This window comes from Chiroxiphia lanceolata, chromosome 1 (assembly GCF_009829145.1).
Source record: "Chiroxiphia lanceolata isolate bChiLan1 chromosome 1, bChiLan1.pri, whole genome shotgun sequence".
Classification (NCBI taxonomy): Eukaryota; Metazoa; Chordata; class Aves; order Passeriformes; family Pipridae; genus Chiroxiphia; species Chiroxiphia lanceolata.
In genome coordinates this window covers 155,444,943-155,465,081 of record NC_045637.1, presented here as the reverse complement: position 1 = coordinate 155,465,081, position 20,139 = coordinate 155,444,943, and the positions used below count along the sequence as shown (strand labels likewise).

Here is a 20,139-nt window from a genome sequence, read left to right as displayed (position 1 = left end):
GAGCAGTGGGGGACAGTGGGGCCACTGGAGCGACTGGGGAGGGACTGGGGGGAACAGGGGGCTGGAGAGACTGGAGGGACTGGGAGGGGAAATAAGGAGGCTGGGGGGAGAGGAGGCTGGGGGGAGTGGGGAGACGGCGGACTGGAGGGATTGGGGAACTGGGGAGACTGGAGGGAATGGAGGGAATGGAGGGCTGGGAGGAGGGAGGGGCAAGGGGACTATGGGCGGTGGGGGGACTGAAGGGACTGGGGGCGACTGGGAGACTGGAGGGACTGGGGAAGGACTGGGGGGGACTGGAGGGAATAAGGGCCTGGGGGGAACGAGGACGCAGGAGGACTGGGGGCACTGGGGGGACCGGAGGGACTGGGGAGGTTGAAGAGGGACTGGAGACAATAGGGGGCTGGGCGGAGAGGGGACGGGGGGGACTGGGAAGGACTGGAAAAGGACTAGGGGAACTGGGGAACTGGCGGGAACTGGGGGGACTGGGGACACTGGGGGGGGGGGGCAGCACCAGGGGGAACTAGGGCACTGGGGACGGGCTGCGGCGAATTGGGGCTCTTCCCGGGGGAACTGGGGCTCTCCTGGGGTAACTGGGCTGACTGGGAAGAGGCTCGGGGGAACTGGGGCTGTTCCCGGGGGGGCTGGAGAGAGACTGGGGAGAGATCGAGGGGAACTGGGGAGGGACTGGGGGGAACTGGGGAATGGCTGCTAGGAACTGGGGGGAACTGGGGAAGGACGGGAGGGGAACTGGGGCTGTTCCCGGGGTAACTGGGCTGACAGGGGGCACGGCACTGGGGGGAACTGGTTTGACTGGGCTGGGGTGGCACAGTGAGAGGGGCAAGTGGGAGGGACTGGAGGGCACCGGGCGGGCACTGGGCAGGCACTGGGGTGTGCTCGGTGCGACAGCGGGGACCGGGGAGGGGCCGGGGGTCGGTGGGGAGGCCCCGGGGCGGCTCCCCCCGTCCGTCCCCGCCCCGTCGGGCCCCCCCGCCCTTCCCCGCGGCCTCGGGCCCCGCGGGCTCTGAAATGGCGGCCGGAGGCGGCGGCGCCGTGGAAATGGACCCACCAACACCCCCGGCCCCCGGGACGGACCCCAGGACGGCCCCCCCGCTGGACGGGACCCGCCCCTCCCCTCCCCTCCCGACCCTCCAGTCCCATCCCGTCCCCTCCTGTCCCATCCACCTCATCCTGTCTCATCCCATCCAGTCCTATTCTCTCCAACCCCACCCCATCCCTCTCTATCCTGTCATGCCCTGTCCAGTCTTATCCTGCTTTTATCCATCCCACCATGTCCTGTCCCGTCACTCCCCCCTATCCCATCCCATCCATCCTGTCTCATCATACCCTGTCCCATCCCGTCCCATCCACCCTGTCCCCATCCCATGCATCCTGTTGAGTCTTGCCTAGTCTTGTCACGTCCCATCCAGTCCCACCCTACCCATCCCACATCTCGCCCCATCCCATTCCAGCCCTCCTGTCCCATCCTATCCCATCTGTCTCATGCAGTTTCATCCTGTCCCATCTCATCCCAGCCCATTCATCCTGTCCCCCTGTACCCTATTCTATCCCACCCACCCTATCCCATCCCATTTCATCCCACCTCATTCCATCCCCGGGCCATCCCATCTGCCCTGTCCCATCCCTTCCTGTTCTGGCACAGCCCCTGTCACAAGGTCCCACTGCCAGTCCGGACTTTGGGGACCCAGAGTGACAATGGGGGGAAGTTGGGAACAACAAACACGGGGAAGGGCAGGAACCCCTTTGGTTTGTGGGAAAAGAGAGGGGATGAGGGGGGACAGGGTGAGGCACCCTGCCTTGGAGAGGTACAGGGGTGTGACAGCAGGTGGGGACCCCCAAGTAGAGACCCCCCTGTCCTGGGCTGTCCCAGGGATCTGCAACCCTCATCCAGGAGTGATCCATTGGGAGGGAACACCAGGACCAGCTCTGGGATGGAGGGTGTCACTGCCTGGAGTCTGTACATCCCAGTGCAAGTGGGCAGTCTGGGATCCAGGGCAGCTATGGGGTGGAGGGAGTGCCCGATCCTGGCTCTGGGAGGCTCCAAATTGTCCCTGTGGAGATCCAGACGTATTTATCAGGTGTGTTTATTCCCATGAGTGGATCTTCGTCGTGATCAGCCAGAGCGGGATCGGGATGCAGCCGTGTCCATGGAGTGCTGTGTCCTGTCCCCCGGGCTCAGGCCCTGTGTGTAGCTGTGTTTATACACACACAGCATACGTGTGCAATGTAGAGGGACATCCGTGTGTCCTCATGGAGTCTCCGTGTGCTCAGAGCCGTGCTCAGCCCACCACCAGCCCAGATCCCACAGGATGCTCTTCCCTGACCTCTCCCCTTTTCCCTCCTCCTCTTCCTCCCCACCACTGCGTGTGGGGCAGCCCCACCCCATCCCATCTGGGGGCTCTGGAGTGTGGAGGATCCTCGCTCTGGGGTCACTCGCTCCGGCTCTGCGGGTACCTGGCATGGATTGGGATGGGAGGGGATCCAGCCTGGCCAAAGCCAAAGCCAGGGATGTGTGGGCCACAAGTGCCACATCCCCACAGTGGCTCCAACCCACGGGCTGCCCCGTCCACCTCCCACATGTGGTCCCAAGCCAGAACAACCCCTTGGGCATTGCTGGAGCTCTGGGAGGCTCCGGTGGGTTTCTGCCAGGGAGGCCTGGGAGAGGGGAACATCCCCCTGTGCTGGGCTCTGGCAGGAGGAGACACTGGGCTGTGGGGGAGCTCCTGGGATAGGCAAAGGACCCTGTGTGTGGCACCAGCCAGGGCACCCTCTAAGGTCCCTTCCAACCCAAACCATTGTGGGATTCCACAATCCCAGCTCCGAAGCAGCCACAGCCACCGGCGCTTCTCCCGGCACGGGATATCCCGGCTCTATCCCACCACAGAGGGATGAGGGAAGTGACCCCTCATCCATCCACAGCCCTATCTGTGCGTGACACAGGCTGGCTCATGGATCATAACCCCAAAATCTGCTTCCAGCAGAGGAAAAGGTAAAAACACGAATCCCAGATGCTGGACACAGCACCCAAAGCAGCCTCGTTTGCCAGGCTTGGCTCCACGGATGCTCAGCTTGGCTTGTGCCCTTCACCTGTCCCACAGATTACCTGGAAAAGCTCCCAAACAACAGCCAGGAGCAGGGCGAGGGAGCTGCAGGAATGGGCAAGGGGCTGCCATGGCTCATCCCACACGGAATTCAGAGTGGAAACACTGTATTGACAGACTTTACAAAAGTTGTTACAAAACACGGTCACGAACCAGCAGCTGACGATACACAGCGAAGAGACACCACGTACAGGCACCTCGGAACAACACCAACAGCTCCAGAAGTCAACCAATATTTACACAAACGGCTGGAAAACTCTGGGCGTTTATCGCATAACATGGAAGTGTTTTAGAGCAACTGTGAAATATAGTGTCACACCTTTCCTTGTAGTATTATCATCATCATCATAATTAATAATAATAATAATAATAGTTCATAATAATAATAATAATAATAATAATATACTACTTCTAGGTTAACTAAAAACCAAACAGCTCTTTACAGGGGTTAGGAGAAGCTGCTTTCACTCGTCTGACTTACCTGAGTGAGACCAAACCCAGTTAAAAAACAGTAATAAAATCACCTTCACTAACAGGAGTCCGTGTGTCGGCCCAGCAGCGCCGTCCCCTCGGGCCAGAGGGAAACCACAGCCTGGCTGGTGCCAGAGACACCCTTCCAAAGAAGGGAGGCGTGATCCCACCACGCCTCCAAACGCTGCCCTTCCCGACTCCTCCTGCTCCGATGTCCTCAGCCCCTTCTCCTGCACCTGCTTTCTCTCACCTTGCTCTTTGCCGCGCTCTCCTCTCCGCTCTCCCGCCTTCCACAAACCCCGTCTCGTGCCCTAACCCACCTCTCTGCCTCGCCTCTCCTCCCTTCCTCCCAATCCCGGCCTCGCAGCCTCCTGGGACACGGCGGCACGACGGGAGCGGGCGACCAGCTGCCTGGGAATGGCACCTTCCTTCCCTCCTCCCTCCTCGCGCTCTTCCAGCCTTGCAGTGAAACGAGTGGAAAAAAGAAAGCGAAAGCTTGTCACTCCCGAATATGCACAAAGATAGGTGGGGGAACACCTGCTAAATACGGGCCCCGGAGAATCGCTCGGGATTATTCTCTACAGGCAAAATCCAACCCTGCGCGGGGGCCGCCGCCGCGGCGCGAGAGCCACGGGACCCCGCGGGGCCGCAGAGGTGCCTGGGCCGGCCGGTCAGAGTTTGTAAGAGGAATTCCTTGGATGCTTCACCAAAGCTTTTGTAGCATGACCACATGGATTAGCTGCGATACAAGTCACCCGCCATCATGCTGCGCCGTCACGGTCACCGCGAGCCCTCCTGCCCCGGCCCCACCTCGGCTACTGCGTAGTCTCTTTTTTCACGCAGAAATGCTTGGTTTGGGTCCCCGCCGACTCCAGGCCCAGCTGCGAATCCTCCGTGGGCCGCGGGTTGCGGGAGTGGATTTTCTGGTGGCAATTCAGGGACTCTTTGTAGCGGAAGTGCTTCCCGCAGACGGGGCACTGGTAGGGGGTCTCCCCGGTGTGCACCCGCCAGTGCTTGAGCAGGTGATCCCGGCGGATGAAGCTCTTCCCGCACTCCGTGCACTGGTAGGGCCTCTCGCCGGTGTGGATGCGCTGGTGGCGGATGGCTTTGGAGAGGTCTCGGAAGTCCTTCCCGCAGTAGGTGCACGTCAGCGGCCCGTCGCCCTTCCCCGTGTGCAGCTTCTGGTGCAGGATAAGACTCACTTCCAGGCTGAAGCTCTCCTTGCACTGGGAGCAGGTGTAAGGCCTCTCCACCATGTTGTTCACCTGGTGCCTGACGAGGCCGTACTTGAAGCCGGAGCCCTTGTCGCCGTCGGGGCGCTTGGACGGTTTGGAGCGGGAGGAGCCCTGGCCCTTGGGCTTGGATTTCTGCCAGAGGCCCTCGCCGCGCTCCAGGGACGTGCAGGCCTCCTCCCTGGCGTGTGCCTTCTGGTGGGTGGCAAAGAGCTGCTTGTCCAGGAAGCTCTCCCCGCACTCGCAGCAGATGTAGGGCCCCTTTTCCGCGGCTCCTTCCTCGGGAGGATCCTTCTTGGCCAAGTCCCTCCTGCGGCGCACGGAGCGCCTCAGCCCGTTGCCCGCTGCCGTTCGCTGCTGCGGGTCCGACCCGCTCTGGCTCTTGCTGCTCGACTGCATCTCCTCCTCCGGGCTGGAAAAAACCTCTTCCCACTTCCCTGCCAACGACTTGGGAAGCTCCAGGCTCTCGGGGCCTTCCTCGTCGCAGGGCTGTTCGTCTGGCAGAGCAGAGCACTCGTCATTTGCGGAGACAAGAACCGGGGCGTTATTTACACCACAATTCCCCCGGGGCACGGGTGGGCTCTGCTGTGCACGCCCAGCTCAGGGCCTGGCACTGCTGTCCCGGCACACAGGCAAGGCCAAAGGGATTTGACTTGGAATCACAGAATTGTTAAGGCTGGAAAAGCCCTCGGAGACCTTCGAATCCAACTGGTCCCCCAACACTGCCAAGGCCACCACTGACCCGTGTCCCCAGGTGCCACATCCACGTGGCTTTTAAATCCTTCCAGGGATGGGGACTCCACTCCTGCCCTGGGCAGCCTGTTCCAATGCCTGACAATCCTCTGGGGCAAGAAATTTTCCCAGTATCCAACCTGACCCTTCCTTGGTGCAACTTGAGGCCGTTCCCTCTCCTCCTGTCCCTTGTTCCCTGGGAGCACAGCCCGACCCCCCCGGCTCCCCCCTCCTGTCAGGGAGTTGTAGAGAGTGAGAAGGTTCCCCTGAGCCTCCTTTTCTCCAGGCTGAGCCCCCCCCCCCAGCTCCCTCAGCCACTCCTGGTGCTCCAGCCCCTTCCCTAGCTCCATTTCCTTCCCTGGACATGCTCCAGCACCTTCCTGCCCTCAAATATATTATAATATGATATATATAATCTAGCTATATAGCTGGCCAAAGGGAAAAAGTGGGTTCCTCAGCAGGAGGTGTAAAAAGACAGGTCTTGTGGTTTAGGATAAAGGCAAAAAAAATTGTGGAAAGGGGAGTAAAATCTCTTTTCCTCATGGGTTTGGACAGTGCCTGGGGCCGAAGGGTCTCCCATGGTATAAACAGTGACTCAAAGTAAGTATCAACACTGAAATTCTGAAAAAGCATCATCCAGAACAGCTGAGCTGCTCCTGGGAATGAGAAGCAAAAGCACATCCAGACAAGGGACACTTCCCAAAGCAGGACAGTGCACTCACATGTACCGGGGACCTCCATGCTCTCCTCTTCCTCCGAGCCCTCGTGGCTCTCAGCCAGAGTCTCCTCGTATTTACCCCACGAGCTCTCGTCGGGCCCAGGGAAGAAAAACTCTGCACAAGAGAAAACAACAGGAGTTACACTCCCACCTCCCAGCTGCTCCAGAGGACTCCGGCAGAGATGGATGCACCGGGTGGGGGACAACTGGGAAAGTCCCCCTGCACCCGGGGACAGAGAGGACACCCCACACCTGTTTCCACCTCCCCACCTGGAAGGACTTAAAAATCGCCCATGAATCGGATCTCAACCCCAGAGAGTCCCAGGGATCTCGTGGCTCACCGCTGCTGGGGTCTGTGGGGGTTTCCCCTGCCTCGGAGTCCTCCTGCTCCTCGGCGTTGGGATCCTCTCCCTGCTCAATCCGGGACAGCATGTCAGGCTTGGAAATGGCAGCATCTGCACAGAAAGACAGGGTCAGGATGTTTCCCCTGCCCTCGTGGGAGAGGAATTCAGACCTTCGCCCACCGACCTTCCTTCGCTGGGGAACGGAAAGAGAGAGGCTTAGGAAGGTGCTCCCACCCGTGTGCACCTCTCACCTTGTGTGGGCCCTGGACTGAGCGATGCAGGAGCACACTCTGCTCAGGTGAGGAGCAACTCCCAGCCTGCAGTGTGAGGAGGAGAATAAGAAAATGCATCTGCACTCACCTCCAGGCTTCCTGTCTTCTCCTCCCTAAGATCCATTGCAATGGGGACTTCAGCTCGGGGACAGCACCAGAGCTGTCAGCAGTGCCCTCCCCGTGTGGTTCCCTCCAGCCAGGACCGCTCCTCCTACTCCTCCAAGCCACAGGCTGCCCATGGATTTTGGGAAAGGGGACAATCACCTTCTCTCCTCGAGCAGAGAGCGGAAAACTTCATTTCCAGACACGTGTGAGTCTCTGGGGATTAAATTCCACCCCTGCTCTGGTGGATCTGTTGGCCTTATACCAGAGCCAAACCCCTAGACCTTGTTTCTCAAAGGAAACCTTTGGATAAAGCACAGACACATTTTTCTAAGCTCCAGGCTCAGGTGCCCAGATCCCCTTCATTGGGACCGTTATGTTCCCATGCCTCAGGAACAGGACACAGGATGGGTTTGTAAACAGGAGAATGGGGGGCAGTGTTTACCCCTCACCTTCTTCCCTGGTGCACAGGGACTGCACGAGATCTCTGTTCAAAGAAATAAAGGAAGAAAGGAGAAGAAAATCCAGGACAAAAGGCCTGGATTGGGCAGAGCTGGATGGAGGGAGGTGGGTGAGCCTGCCCTTGGCACAGGGAAGTGCCTGAGTGCCAGGGACGGTGTCTGTGCTCCCACCCACTGTCCAGCCAAGGCAAGGTCATTTCTGAGAACATGTTGTGAAGGCAACATGTTCCCCAGAGGGAATTCCCGCAGCCAGGACTGGCAGGAGCGAGTGGAGTGCATTCCTTCAGCTGGGAATGCTGTGCCCTGAGCTGCTGAGGGGAAAGCAGAAGGCAGAGCTCGGCCTCGCCTGCAGCTTCTCCCCAGCTCTGCCCCAGCAGCAGATCGAGCAGGACTCACTCCCTGGGGCCAGACAGAGCGCCCAGGCAGCACTGGCAAACCTCTTCCTCATGGAAGGGCCATGGAAAGGGCTGGAAGGACCCTCAGAGGCAGGGCACAGGGCACCCCTCTGCTGCCCGAAGAGGCCAGCAGGCTGATGCACCCAGAGCAGTGGATCTGTGGACCTTGGCATGACAAAGGAGCTCCCCTATTCCTCAGCTTTGCCTGGATTGAGCGTCCTCTCATTTCCCCACCTCCTCCTCCTCCTCACAACCCAGGTGCTCTCCTGGCCACAGGGGCCACCAGGGATATCTTTCCACCCATCCCGTGAGCTGGTGAGGGCTGAACTCATTGCCAGGGCTGTGCAACACCTTCCCCAACCAGCACAGCATCCCCCTCCCCGCTCCTGCCGGACACGGCGCTGCTCCCATCCATCCACCAGTTCCCGGGAAAAGCTGGTGCCCCGGGGGGCTCAGGGCAGACCCCAGCCCGTGGTTACCCATGGAGATGACGGCCTCGTAGTTGCCTTTCATGATGTGCCTGTACAGCTCCTTCTGCCACTCGTTCAGGCTCTTCCACTCCTCCTCCGAGAAGCTGAACGAAGCGTCGTTGAAGGCCACGGGGACCTGCACGGGGAAGCATCAGGGGGTTTGTTTCTTGTTTAAGGAAACACCTGGCGGTGTTTTCTCACTCGGTTTTCTCCTTCAAGCTCCTCAAGCGTCGCACAGGACAGTCCCAGGCAGGAGCACTCGGTCCTTCCCACGCGCCTCATCCCCCAAGGGACACGACAGGGACTTCCCCTCTTCCCTTCTGTCACCTCCCCCCCTGCTCAGGCTCCTCGTGCCTTCACAGGCTCTTTTTCACCTCATTTTCGACGCCATTCAGCTGCTCATCACCCCTGGGCAGGCACCACTGGTGTTCCCAAACCCCCCAGGCACACGGGGCTGAGCCACACAATTCCACATGACCCGAGCACGGCTCCCCCCTGAGGAGTCTGTGACCCCCCCAGGGTGTTTTGGGAGGATCACACGTACATAATGAGGAGAGCGTAATTAACACAACTCCATAATTAACACAACAAGAAGTCTGTAATTAACACAGTGGGACCTGTGCTGGTGCTTCTCTCCCAGTGCCAAAGGGAAGGCCCTGCTGTGGGGGAACTGCTGCCCAGCACTGCAGCTGCCCCCAAATGGGACGGGAGAGCAGGGATATGGGGCTGAGAGCACTGGGTATGGGGGCTGGGAGTGCAGGGCACGAGGCTGGGAGTGCAGGATATGCAGCTGGGAGTGAAGGGATATGGGGCTGGGAGTGAAGGGATACGGGGCTGGGAGTGAAGGGATACGGGGCTGGGAGTGAAGGGATACGGGGCTGGGAGTGCAGGGATACGGGGCTGGGAGTGCAGGATATGGGTCGGAGAGCACAGGGCACAGGGCTGAGTGCAGGCTATGGGTTTGTGAGCTCTGGAGACAGGGCTGTGAGCACAGGGCACGGGGCTGTGAGTGCAAGACACAGGTCTATGAGCACGGGGCTGTGAATGAGGACACAGGGCTGTAAGCTCAGGCTATGGGTCTGTGAGCACAGGGCACGGGGCTCTAGCCCAGCAGACGTGCAGACCAGCCCCGTTTTGCAGCAGGGAGCATCGGGGAGCATCGGACCGTTACCTTGGGGACTTCCCCTTTTGCCCCCGGAGGCAGCCGCAGGATCCAGAAGTTCCTGTTCTTGAGCAGGTTCTCCATGTTCTCCAGGCGCTTCTGCAGCTGCCCGTACTCCTGGATGAGGGTGCCCAGCGCCGTCCACTTGCTCTCCAGCTGGTTCCCGAACTCCACCGCCGTCTTCTCGCAGCCGATCAGCTTCGTCTCGGCCATCCTCATCCTGCCCTCCAGGTTCATCAGCTGGGCCGCCTGCGTGTCCACCTTCCTGTCCACGGCCTGGATCTCGGTGACGAGCGTCAGGGAGATCTCCGCGGCGGGCAGCTCGGCCTCGCCGCCGGGGCCCTGCTCGGGGGCGGCCAGCGGCTGCTCCAGGCCCAGCTCCTGCGGCTCCATCATGCTCTCCAGCTCCTGCGGGGACAGCGCGGCGCTCAGCGCGGGGACGCGCCCGCACCCGCGGCGGGAGGGGGGGGGGGGGCGGGACGCAGGGCCGGGGCGGCGGGGGGGAGGCGGCGGGCGGCGGGGGCGGGGAGAGGGGCCGGGCAGCGCTTACCTGAGCGGGGGCCCAGTCTGCCATGCGGCGCGGGCGGTGCGGGGCGGTGCGGGCGGCGCGGGGCGGGCGGCGCGGGGGGCGCGGGCGGCGGCGGCGGCTCAGCAGCGGCGGGGCGGGGCGGCCATGCCGGGGGCGCGGGGCGCGCTGGGAGCGGCGCCGCCGCCGCGGCGCCCCCTGGCGGCGGGAGGACCGGCGGGACCCCCAGCCCCCCAATTGGGCGGGGCGCCGGCAGGGGGCGGGGCCCCGCGTCGCGCGCGCGCTCCCGCCGCCGCCGCCCGTGGCGGGGCCGCGCGCGGGGCGGGGGCGGCGGCGGCGGCACCGGGAGGGGACGGGGACAGGGACGGGACAGGGACAGGGACGGGTGCGGCACCGCCACCGCGGTCCGACGGGACTCGCCGCCCCCGCCACGGGCACCGCCCGCGTCCCGCCGCCCGGCCGCGCGCCGTCATCCCGGTGCGGCATCGCTGAACCCCCCGCCCACCGGGGAGGCCTCGGACGGAGCAGCACCGGGAGCGGTACTGGGAACAGGCGCTGCTGCGGCTCCCCGAGGACCGGGACGGGGCCGGTGCCATGAAGGAGGACCGTCAGCATCCCATCGAGCTGGGTGAGGCGCCGGGGCCATCCCGGCACCGGTCCCGGTGCTGCCGGTCGTGGCCTGGCCGTGAGCGCGGAGATCACGGGGTGGCTCCATGGGCAGCTGTGGTGGGGGATGTGAACACCGGCCTGTTGTGACCAATGGCATCTCCGGTGGGGACTGCGGTGGCATCACCGGCCGTCCCTGCTCTTGTCTCCGTGATAGGTTACGCCGTCACCAAACCCGACATCCTGGCCGAGGTGGAGCGAGGGGACGAGGTGGTGGAGGTGGCCGTGGGGCACTACGGGGAGCACCAGAGCCCCCGGCCACGTGCGGCGCCCGCCGGCCCCTCCCAGGGTGAGCGGGACATGGGGACAGGTGAGACTGGGAGCAGGGATCGGGTGATGGGTCGGATCCTGCCAAGCCACGGCACTCCCGGTGAGGAGGGCACTCCGCAGCTCACTCCTGTCTCCTCAGGGGACTGGCTGGGGAAGGAGGTGAAGACTGAGGAGGGGGTGTCCCCACCCCCCTGCTCCCCCCCGGCCCACCACACGGGCCCCGCCGAATTCCTCACCCCGCTGCAGGAGCGGGGCTGCAGCTACTGCGGCGTCGCCGAGCCGGAGCCGAATCCCGCTGCGGGTACTGGGAGGTTCATCACCTCCCTCCCCGCCTTCGAGAGCCGCCGCTGCCGGGCGGGGGAGCCGCCGCTGGAGTGCCCCGAGTGCGGCCGAGGCGTCGGGCAGAAGCCGGACCTGGTGCGGCACCGGCTGGCACGCGGCGTGGAGCGTGGCTACGGCTGCGGCCACTGCGGGAGGGGCCTCGCCGAGCCGGCGGGGCTGCGGGCCACGGGCAGCACCCACCGCCCCGGCCCCTGTGCCGGCCGCGCCCCGGGCACGGCCGAGGGGGCTGCGGCAGCACCGCGCAAGGAGCGCAAGGAGCTGTCGCTGACGGAGAAGGTGCGGGTGCTGGAGATGCTGGAGGGACCCAAGGTGTCGCAGAGCGAGCTGGCCAAGCGCTTCGGGGTGTCGCAGCCCCAGATCTGCCGCATCATCAAGAACAAGGAGCGCATCCTGAGCGAGTGGCAGCGCAGCGGAGACCCCGAGCGCAAGCGCAAGCGGGAGGGCAAGGACGCGGCGCTCGAGGCCGCGCTGCTGCGCTGGGTGGAGGGCGCCCGCACCGCTGACCTGCCCGTGGGCCGCCCGCTGCTCCAGCTCAGGGCCAGGCACGTGGCAGGGGCGCTGGGCCGGCCCGGCCCCGAGCCCGGCGGCGGGTGGCTGGCGCGCGTCGCGGCCTTCAAGAAGCCGCCGGCAGAGAAAGGGGACGCGGAGCAGCCGCCGGCGGAGCACTGGGCCGGCGCGGTGCTGCCCGCGCTCCTCCGCGGCTACGCGCCCTCCGAGATCTTCTCCTGCGGTGAGGCCGCGGTGCCGCTCCCGGCCGGCTGCCCCGGCGAGCGGCTCACGCTGCTGCTCTGCGCCAACGCCAGCGGCTCCGAGAAGGTGCCGCTGCGGGCGCTGGGGGAGAGCCCCCGGCCGCGCTGCCTGCGCGGTGTCAACCTGGAGCAGATGCCGTGGAGTTACCGCGCCGGCAGCCTGGGCGGCCTGACCGCGCCGCTCTTCGCCGAGTGGCTGCGGGAGTTCAACGAGGGGATGCGGCGGCAGGGGAAGAGCATCCTCCTGCTCCTCACCAAGCACGAGGCGCACCCCTACCTCCAGCTGTCCAACGTCAGGATGGTCTTCGTCCCTCCGGCCGCCGCCCTGGCACAGCCCCTGGACCGCGGCATCGCCGGCGACCTCAAAGGCCACTACCGGCGCCGGCTGCTGCGGTGGCTGCCGGCGGAGCGCGGTGCGGGGCAGCCCACCCTGCTGGATGTGCTGTACATGCTGGCGCAGGCCTGGGGCGACGTGTCCCCGGGGCTCATCGCCAGCTGCTTCCGTGCCGCCAGCTTCGTCCCTGACACCGGCGCCGAGGCCACATCCCTCAGCCTGGCACACGGGCTGCTCGGCCGGGAGCAGCTGGAGCGCGGCGGGGAGCTGGTGGAGGCGGACGGGGACGAGGGGATGGTGGAGGGCGAGGACGCGGCAGAGCTGGCGGCTGTGCCGCCCTGCCCCTCGGAGCGGGAGGTCTGGAGGAGCCTGGCCACGCTGCGGCGGTACCTGGAGTGCCAGGCCACCTCGCCGGACCTCTTCCAGGCCTTCTACGAGCTGGAGGACGCGGTGCACATGGTGTCGGCCGGCGCCGGGCGAGCCCTTCATGGGGACACCCCTCCCAAGCAGTGAGGGGGGCGGCCGGCACGTGCCCAGACCCGCTCATGCCCGGTGCTCACCGGGGCCGTCACCGGCCCGGCCTGGCCACCATCCCCTGCCGTTGTGCCGTGGGGTTTGCTGTGGATCTGTGTGGCCCCATGGGGTCACCGTGCACGAGGGCTGTGGAGCCACCGTGCTCTGGGTGTCACCCATGGGGCAGTGCCAGGGGCACAAACCTGCTTCCAGAACCTTCTCCAGAGGGCTGGCTGCTGCAGCCAAAGGGAGCCGGCGTGGAGCTGCTGCCGGCGGGGATTTGCCTTGAGTGGGGTAGTTGTGTTTGCCTTGGGGGGCTGTGGGTGGTGCTGGGGTGTCCCCGTGCCAGGGACAATGGCTCTTTCCCAGGGGAGACCGGGTGCCACCGGCTGCTGTCACCACGTGGTGCCTGGAGGTTTGTAACAGGCATTAAAAGGTTGGAATTCAGCTGGTGCATGGCTGGTGGGTGTTGTGTTTTACTGTCACATCTGCTGGGAGCAACGGGACCACCCCAAACCCAACCCCAAACCTCCCCTTCTCCTCCCCTGCCCTGGGGACACCGCGGCTGCTCCTGGGCCCCCACAGCACCCCAACATGTGCCATCCCCACCCAGGTGCCAGGCAAGCAGCACCCGGGGAGGGAGGATGCATTTGTGGGGTGCAGCAGTGGGATCCCCGTGGGGATGCACAGTCCCAGGTGGGAAAGTGTGGGGATGCAGGGACAGGGGTGCACGGGGGGGATCCCCACGAGGATACACAGTCACAGGTGGGCAAGCAGGACCCGGAGGGGGGGAATACAGTTATGGGGTGCATTGGGGGATCCCCACGGGCATACAGCATCACGGGAGTAAACTTAGCACCCAGGAGAGGGTGAGGAGGATGCAGGGACAGGGCGAAATGGGGGGTGACCTCCACAGGGATACACCACCACAGGTGTACCCACAACCCCCTGGGGGGGTGAGACTCAGGGATGGACCATCCCGGGGGGATTCCCACGGGAATACACCACCACGGGGGTACACGAAGCATCCAGGAGAGGGTAAGGGGGATGCAGGTACGGGGTGCACGGGGGATCCCCACGGGGATACGCAGCGCCCTCGGGGGTGGGACGCGGCGACAGGAGTGCCCGGGAGGATCCCCACGGAGGTACCCGCAGCCCCGTCGGGGGTGGGATGCAGGGATGCTCCATCCCGGCGGGATCCCCACGAGGCTACACCCGCGCGGCGGTACCCGCGGCCCCCTCGGCGGCGGGATGCAGGGATGCCCCATCCCGGGGGGATGTCCCCCGTCCCCCCCCGCCGTCCCCGCCCCCCGTCCCTCCACGGCGGGACCACCAGGGGGGGCCCACGGGCGGCTCGGTCGCGCAGGGCCCGCGCCGGCGCTCGGAGGAAATGAAGGCGAGTTCCGCCGAGGCGGGAGCCATTACCCGCCGCCGGACCTGAGCCCCCCCCTCCCGCCGCCGCCGGGGCCCCGCCGCCGCCCCCCGCCCCCCACAGCCCGCCCCGGCACAGGTAAGCGAGGCCCCGGGGCCGGGGGGGGGCTGCGGCGCGGGGGGAGCCGCTGGAGCGGGGCCGGTGCCTGCCCCGCGCCCCCCCCGAGGGGGATCCCGAATGGTGGGGGGGGTCCGCGGGGCAGGCACCGGCCCCGCCGCTTTGTCCCCGGGAAGAGCAGCGCGAACAAAGCCGGGGGGGTGCCGCTCGCAGCCCCCCCGCCCCCTCCCCCGGGGCGCCCCGAGGCCGCGGGGGTGGGCGCTGCCCTGGGGTCGGGGGGCTCGGGGGGCTCGGAGGGGGCTGGGGGCTCGGTGTGGGCGGCAGGGGCACGTCGGGGATGGGGGGGTTGCAGGGGGTCGGCGCTGTGGTCCTGGGGTTCGGGGGGGGGCGGTGGGAGGTCGGGGTGGGCGCCGTGGTGGAGGGCTTTGCTGCGGTCCCGAGGTCCTCGCTGGGAGCTGGAGGGGTGTGTACCTGGCCCAGGTGTGAACCGTGACCCCTGGCCCAGGTGTGCATCATAGCCAAGGTCTTAATTGTGGCCTTGCAGCACTTGCCATGGCCAAGGTTCTTGACCTGGTCCCAGGTTCCTCATGGGGAGCTTGGGGTCTTCACCATGGCTGAGGTCTCCACCATAGCCAAGGTCTTTGCCATGGTCCCGGGGTGCTCACTGGGAGCTCCAGATGTGCACCATGGCTCAGGTCTTCACCATGGCCAAGGTCTTTGCCACGGCCCCAGGGTCCTCATGGGGGGCTTGAGGTGTTCACTGTGACCAAGGCCTTCAGTATGGCCCAGGCCTTTGCCACGTCCCCAAGATCCTTGTGGGGATCTTCAGGTGTTCACCATGGCCAAGGCCTTCTCCACAGTCTGTGTCATGGCCTTGCAACACTTGCCGTGGCCTTGATCATTGCCTTGGTGCCAAGATCCTCTCTGGGAGCTTGACGTGCTCACCATGGCCAAGGCCTTCTGTAACACCTGTGCCGTGGCCTTGAGGCTCTCACCGTGGCTCTGGGCTTCACCATGACCCCAAGGTCCTCACCGGGACCCTGAGGTGCTCACTGCGCTCTCGAGGTTCTCACCATGGCCAAGACCCTTGCCGAGGCCAGCCTTGACTGAGGTCTTCACCACAGCCTTGAGGTGTTCACCTTTGCATGGCCCAGTGACCTGTCCTTAAGGTCACGGTCAGTGCCGTGGCCCCGAGGCCCTTGCTGGGAACCTCAAGTGCTCAGCACGTCCAAGGCTTTCCCCGTCATGGCCAACATTGCCATGAGACCCTCACCATGGCCGTGAGGTGCCCCCCATCACCCTCAGCCTGGCCCTGAGGTGCTCCTCGGCACCCTCTAAGGCACCCGCAGCACGTGCCGTGGCCGAGGCGCTCACCACGACCCCGCGGTCCCAGCGCTCTCCACGGCCACGTCCCTCTCCGTGGCCCCCGTGGCAGCTGGCTGGGGGCTCCCGGGTGCCTCTGCTTGGAGAGAGCCGGGGGCTCCCTCGCCGTCACCCCGCGCTGCCACCACCCACCGCTGCCCTTTCCTTTTCTCCCCTCCCAGGTGCTCCCGAGCCGGGGCGAGGGGATGCGGCGCGCCCGTGCCGCGTGCTGTGCCGAAGCGGCTCTTTAGATCCTCCCCGGCCCAAGCCTCCCATGCCATGGATGCCTCCGGGGCTCTTGCTTCGGCTCCCTCCTCCGCGGCTCCCTCGGGCTCCCGCAGCCCCATGTTCCCCCCCGGAGCTGACAGAGAGGAGTGGGGACCGAGGTTCAATTGTGCCCCTTCCACCTCTGCCGCAGCCTCGCAGGCGATGCCAGCGTCTGGCCGGAAGAGGAAGGCCAACTTCTCCAATGACGAGACCGAGACGCTGGTCTGGAATGTGGTCCGGCATTTCAGCGCCCTGTACGGGTCCGAGGCCCTGCGGGCTCACCCCGTGCGGCGGAAGCAGCTCTGGACCCAAATCCAAAGCCGCGTCAACTTCCTGGGCTACACCGAGCGCTCCATCGACGACCTCAAGCACAAGTGGCGTGACCTGCGGCTGGACGTCAAGAAGAAGATCACCTCCAAGAAGCACCTGCCCATGAACCGCGCCGGGGGGCCGCTCCACAAGCCGCGCCTCACGCCCCTGGAGAAGATGGTGGCCTCCACCTTCCTGCAGGCCAGCCACGACTCGGAGCCCGAGATCATCCTGGACCCAGGTCAGTGGCGCTGGGGCTCCGGGCAGAGGGGGGTTGGAGCGTCGGCGCTCCCGCTGCGCTCTCCGAGGGATGTCTGGTGTTTGCCGAGCGTTGGTGTCCCGTGATGGATTCTGGAAGGAGACTTTGGGGTTTGTGTTGGGATTATGGCATCCAGCAGAGCCGTGGGCCTGTTGTGCCCCAGTACCAACTTGCTGGGTTTGGGAGCTGTGTGTGGGGGGATTAACAACCCACCGTGGAAATAACCTGGGATCAGCGAGTCATAGAAGTCATGGGATGGTGTGGGTTGGAAGGGACCTTAAAGCTCATCTTATTCCAGCCCCCTGGCAATGGTCAGGGACACCTTCCTCTATCCCAGGTTGCTCCAAGCCCTGTCCAACTTGGCTTTGGACACTTCCAGGGATGGGGCAGCCACAGCTTCTGTGGGCAACCTGTGCCCAGATCAACAGGATCAACAGGAGCATCTCAAACTTTGCAGAAGCGGGTCTTTTTTGTTCTTCTTTCTTTAATTTGGTGTTCTTTGATCCCAGTGTGACCCCTCTGATTTCACTGGGGGCATTTCAGGGCTTGATCCACGTGGTCCAGACTTTGGTGTCTCTGATCCAGACGTGCATCATTTGCCGAGCAGGAGGTCTCTAGCCTGAAGGAAGTCCTATGGAATGGCTGGAGCTGTCTCAGAGCAGGGTTAGGTTGAATATGAGGAGAAGGTTCTTCCCTCAGAGGGTGGTGGGGTGCTGAACAGGCTCCCCGGGGCAGTGGTCACGGCTCCAAGGCTGCCAGAGCTCCAGGAGTGTTTGGACAATGCTCTCAGGAACAGACTGGGATTGTTGGGGTGTCCTGTGCAGGGCCAGGAGTTGGACTGGATAATCCTTGGAGGTCTCTCCCAACGCAGGATATTCCATAGTCTGTGATTGTGTGGCATTAAGGGATGCCACCCCTCAGGGTTCAGGATGGTGCTGGGGGAGGTGATGGACCACATGGGACGGCCCTACAGGGCGTCTGTGCCTCGGTGCCACCGTGTCCCCCCTGGGCTGAGGCCGGATCCCGTGTGTCCCACAGATCTGTTCTTCCCTGGCGCATCCAAGCAGCCCTTCATGCACCTGCAGCCCGGCGTGAGCCACCCCAGCATCTACATCGACACCAACGGGCAGCCCTCGGCCCTGCCGGACGTGGAGGGCTCGGCCGCGCCGCGGCTGCCGGGACAGAGCCCCGACCCCGCCGGCGGCGCCGACTACGGCCGCGGAGAGGGGCAGGGCAGCTCTGGTACGTGGGAACGGGGAGGTGTGCTGGGAGTGGGGTTTGGGTGGAGATCCTCTGGGATGAGATCTGCTGGGTCCAGATGGAGGTCCGCTGGGAGAATCTGGATGGAGTTTTGCTGGGAGTGGGGTTTGGTTGGAGATCCACTGGGATCTGTGTGTTGGTGAGGGCCCAGGGGCTGGGCCGGCGCTGGGTCTCACCAGAGGTTTCCTCTTCTCTTCCAGCCGAGTCGGGGCCGGAGCTGCGGACTCCAGACGTGTCGGCCATCTCCCCATCCCTGCGGAACGAGTCCCTGGTCTCCTACGCCTCCATGTCGGAGGAGGAGGAACGGGAAGGCCGGGAGGTGGAGCGTGGCCACGGCGGGGCCGCGGGGATGCAGCCGGGGCCCGAGGCCCCCATGTCTGCGGAGGAGGACATGAAGCTGTCCCGCCAGGCCATGCTGATCCGCCGCTGCAGCTCCCAGGGCTCCGTCACCTCCCTGCCCGAGGACTCCCTGAACCCCGCGGACGCTCACTCGGACTGGGGGCACGAGGGGGTGTCCGACCTGCCCGCCCTGGGCCGCGGGATGGACTCGGCGCATCCCGAGGAGCAGGCGGGGGGCCCGGGCCCGGAGATGGGCGCCTTGCCCCGGGTACTGATGGGGCCCACCTGGGAGAAGGCCCCGGCGGACGAGGAGCCCCCGGCCCGTTCCCCGCTCCACGGCGCCCTGACCGAGGAGTCGCTGCCCTCCTCCGCCTCCCCCCCAGGAGACGCCCCGGCCGCCCCCGGCCCCCCGCGCGGGCTGGGCTGCTCCCGGCTGCGCGAGGAGCGCCGGGACAGCTGGAGGACTAGCATCCATCACCTGCTCGACCTGGAGGAGCAGTGGGACCAGCTGTACCACCAGGAGCTGGCCATGTGGCAGGAGGAGCGGGCCACCCAGCGCGAGGAGCGGGCGCGCGACCGGGAGCTGCAGTTCCGCCTGCTCGGCGTCCTCACGGACATCCGGGACGAGCTGCGCTACCTGCGCCAGGAGCGCGCCGGCGCCCGCCAGAGCCCGGCGCCGCCGCCGCCGCCCCCCGAGCCCCGCCGCGACCCCAGCCCGCTCCTCGAGCAGCCCAAAGTCGAGCCCGGCTTCCCGGAGCCGCCGAGCGAGAGCGCCGCGTGGGCCGACGCCGCCATGCCCAGCCGGAGCCCCTTCAGCGGCCGCGGCCGGGGCCGGCGCCGAGGGCGGCCGCGCGGCTCCGCTTCCCGACACAGACGCCTGTTCCTCACCAACAGCTAGGGACGGGCCGAGCGCCGGCCCGCCAAGGACACGGTGTGCCCGCGGCCCCCGGGGGACGGCGCGTGCGGGCGCTGCCCCGCGCGAGGGCCCCGCCGCCCCCGCGGGCAGGTACGGGGGGACGCGGGTGGCGGCCGGCGCCGCGTGCTCGGGGAGCGCCGGGCACGTGTCCCCGCACGCGTGTTCGGGCGTGCGAGCGCCCCGAGGTCACGCCGAGCCCGCGGGGGACACGTGTGTGGACACGTGACGCCCGTAGTCGAGTAGGATTTACTACCTTTCGGGGGGTGGGGAGTTTAGGAACACTTAGTCGCTGACGTGCGAACATTTTATGCAAATCATTTAATGAACTAATTTGCATATAACCATAAAACTTCTGTTAAAAAAAAAAAAGCCTCCCAAAAAAAAAAAAAAAACTCAAGCAGAAAAGACGGGGGTTTTTTTTCACGTGTGGTTTCTGTGTGGGAGCGGGAGCTGGGCCGGGGGTGGTTTGTCCCATGGCCCTGCCTGGTGCAGTCCTGAACAGGGACAGGGACGTGGGACAAATGGCTTTGGTGGCTCTGAGCTTCACCCCACTGCTGTGGGGGAGCCCAGCACTTGGGATCAGGCCTGAGGCAGCAGGATCTGGGCTTGGAACTGGGAGCTTTGTCTGCCTGTGTGGACCTGGTGAGGGGTGATGGTGTGTACAGCTTAGGGGGGAGCCTGCAGGGGCAGTGTGGAAGGTCCCCAGAAGTGTTTGGGGTCTCCAGGCAATGTGGAGAGTCCTCAGGTGTGTTTAAGGTCCCCAGAAGTGTTTGACGTCCCCAGGCAGTGAGGATAGGAATGTTTGGGGTCTTCAGCAGTGTTTAGGGTCCCCAGGGACTGTTTGGGGTCCCCAGCAGCGTTTAGGGTCCCCAGGGACTGTTTGGGGTCCCCAGCAGTGTTAGGGGTGCCCAGGTAGTGTTTGGGGTCCCCAGTAGTGTGCAGTAGTCCCAGGCAGCCTGCCAGGTCCCCAGGAGTGTGCAGTGTCCCCAGGGAGTTGTCCAAGGTTCCCAGCAGTGTTTGGGGTCCTCAGGCAGTGTAGAGGGTGGGGCAGGTGGTTGCA

General features: G+C 65.0%; 3 protein-coding genes across 4 annotated transcripts in view; 2 read left to right on the top strand and 1 right to left on the bottom strand.

Annotated features, from left to right (window-relative positions):
- Positions 1 to 20,139, bottom strand: part of LOC116788735 — a 34,097-nt gene that overhangs the window by 8,586 nt on the left and 5,372 nt on the right. Inside the window, exons 8-21 of the mRNA XM_032691832.1 lie at positions 18,801 to 19,023; positions 18,345 to 18,596; positions 18,105 to 18,293; positions 16,381 to 16,536; positions 15,742 to 16,266; positions 11,128 to 12,864; positions 10,548 to 10,725; positions 10,029 to 10,079; positions 9,488 to 9,886; positions 8,326 to 8,452; positions 6,614 to 6,727; positions 6,277 to 6,387; positions 4,407 to 5,319; positions 3,654 to 3,715 (exon numbers count right to left, since the gene is read on the bottom strand). Of these exons, the coding sequence (XP_032547723.1) occupies positions 3,654 to 3,715; positions 4,407 to 5,319; positions 6,277 to 6,387; positions 6,614 to 6,727; positions 8,326 to 8,452; positions 9,488 to 9,886; positions 10,029 to 10,079; positions 10,548 to 10,725; positions 11,128 to 12,864; positions 15,742 to 16,266; positions 16,381 to 16,536; positions 18,105 to 18,293; positions 18,345 to 18,596; positions 18,801 to 19,023 (5,037 nt within the window). The remainder of the gene's footprint in view (positions 1 to 3,653; positions 3,716 to 4,406; positions 5,320 to 6,276; positions 6,388 to 6,613; positions 6,728 to 8,325; positions 8,453 to 9,487; positions 9,887 to 10,028; positions 10,080 to 10,547; positions 10,726 to 11,127; positions 12,865 to 15,741; positions 16,267 to 16,380; positions 16,537 to 18,104; positions 18,294 to 18,344; positions 18,597 to 18,800; positions 19,024 to 20,139) is intronic.
- On the top strand, positions 10,365 to 13,332 carry LOC116786227 (tigger transposable element-derived protein 3-like). Of its 2 annotated transcripts, none has more exons than XM_032686669.1 (3): positions 10,365 to 10,632; positions 10,828 to 10,959; positions 11,080 to 13,332. In XM_032686669.1, the coding sequence occupies exons 1-3, from the start codon at positions 10,599 to 10,601 to the stop codon at positions 12,876 to 12,878; spliced, it is 1,965 nt and encodes a 654-aa protein (XP_032542560.1). In that variant the 5' UTR covers positions 10,365 to 10,598; the 3' UTR covers positions 12,879 to 13,332. The 2 variants fall into 2 exon arrangements, with proteins under 2 accessions (XP_032542560.1, XP_032542549.1); XM_032686658.1 differs by having other exon boundaries at positions 10,828 to 10,980.
- On the top strand, positions 15,928 to 19,085 carry LOC116786272. Its single transcript, XM_032686724.1, has 3 exons — positions 15,928 to 16,546; positions 17,603 to 17,806; positions 18,025 to 19,085. The coding sequence occupies exons 1-3, from the start codon at positions 16,009 to 16,011 to the stop codon at positions 19,059 to 19,061; spliced, it is 1,779 nt and encodes a 592-aa protein (XP_032542615.1). The 5' UTR covers positions 15,928 to 16,008; the 3' UTR covers positions 19,062 to 19,085.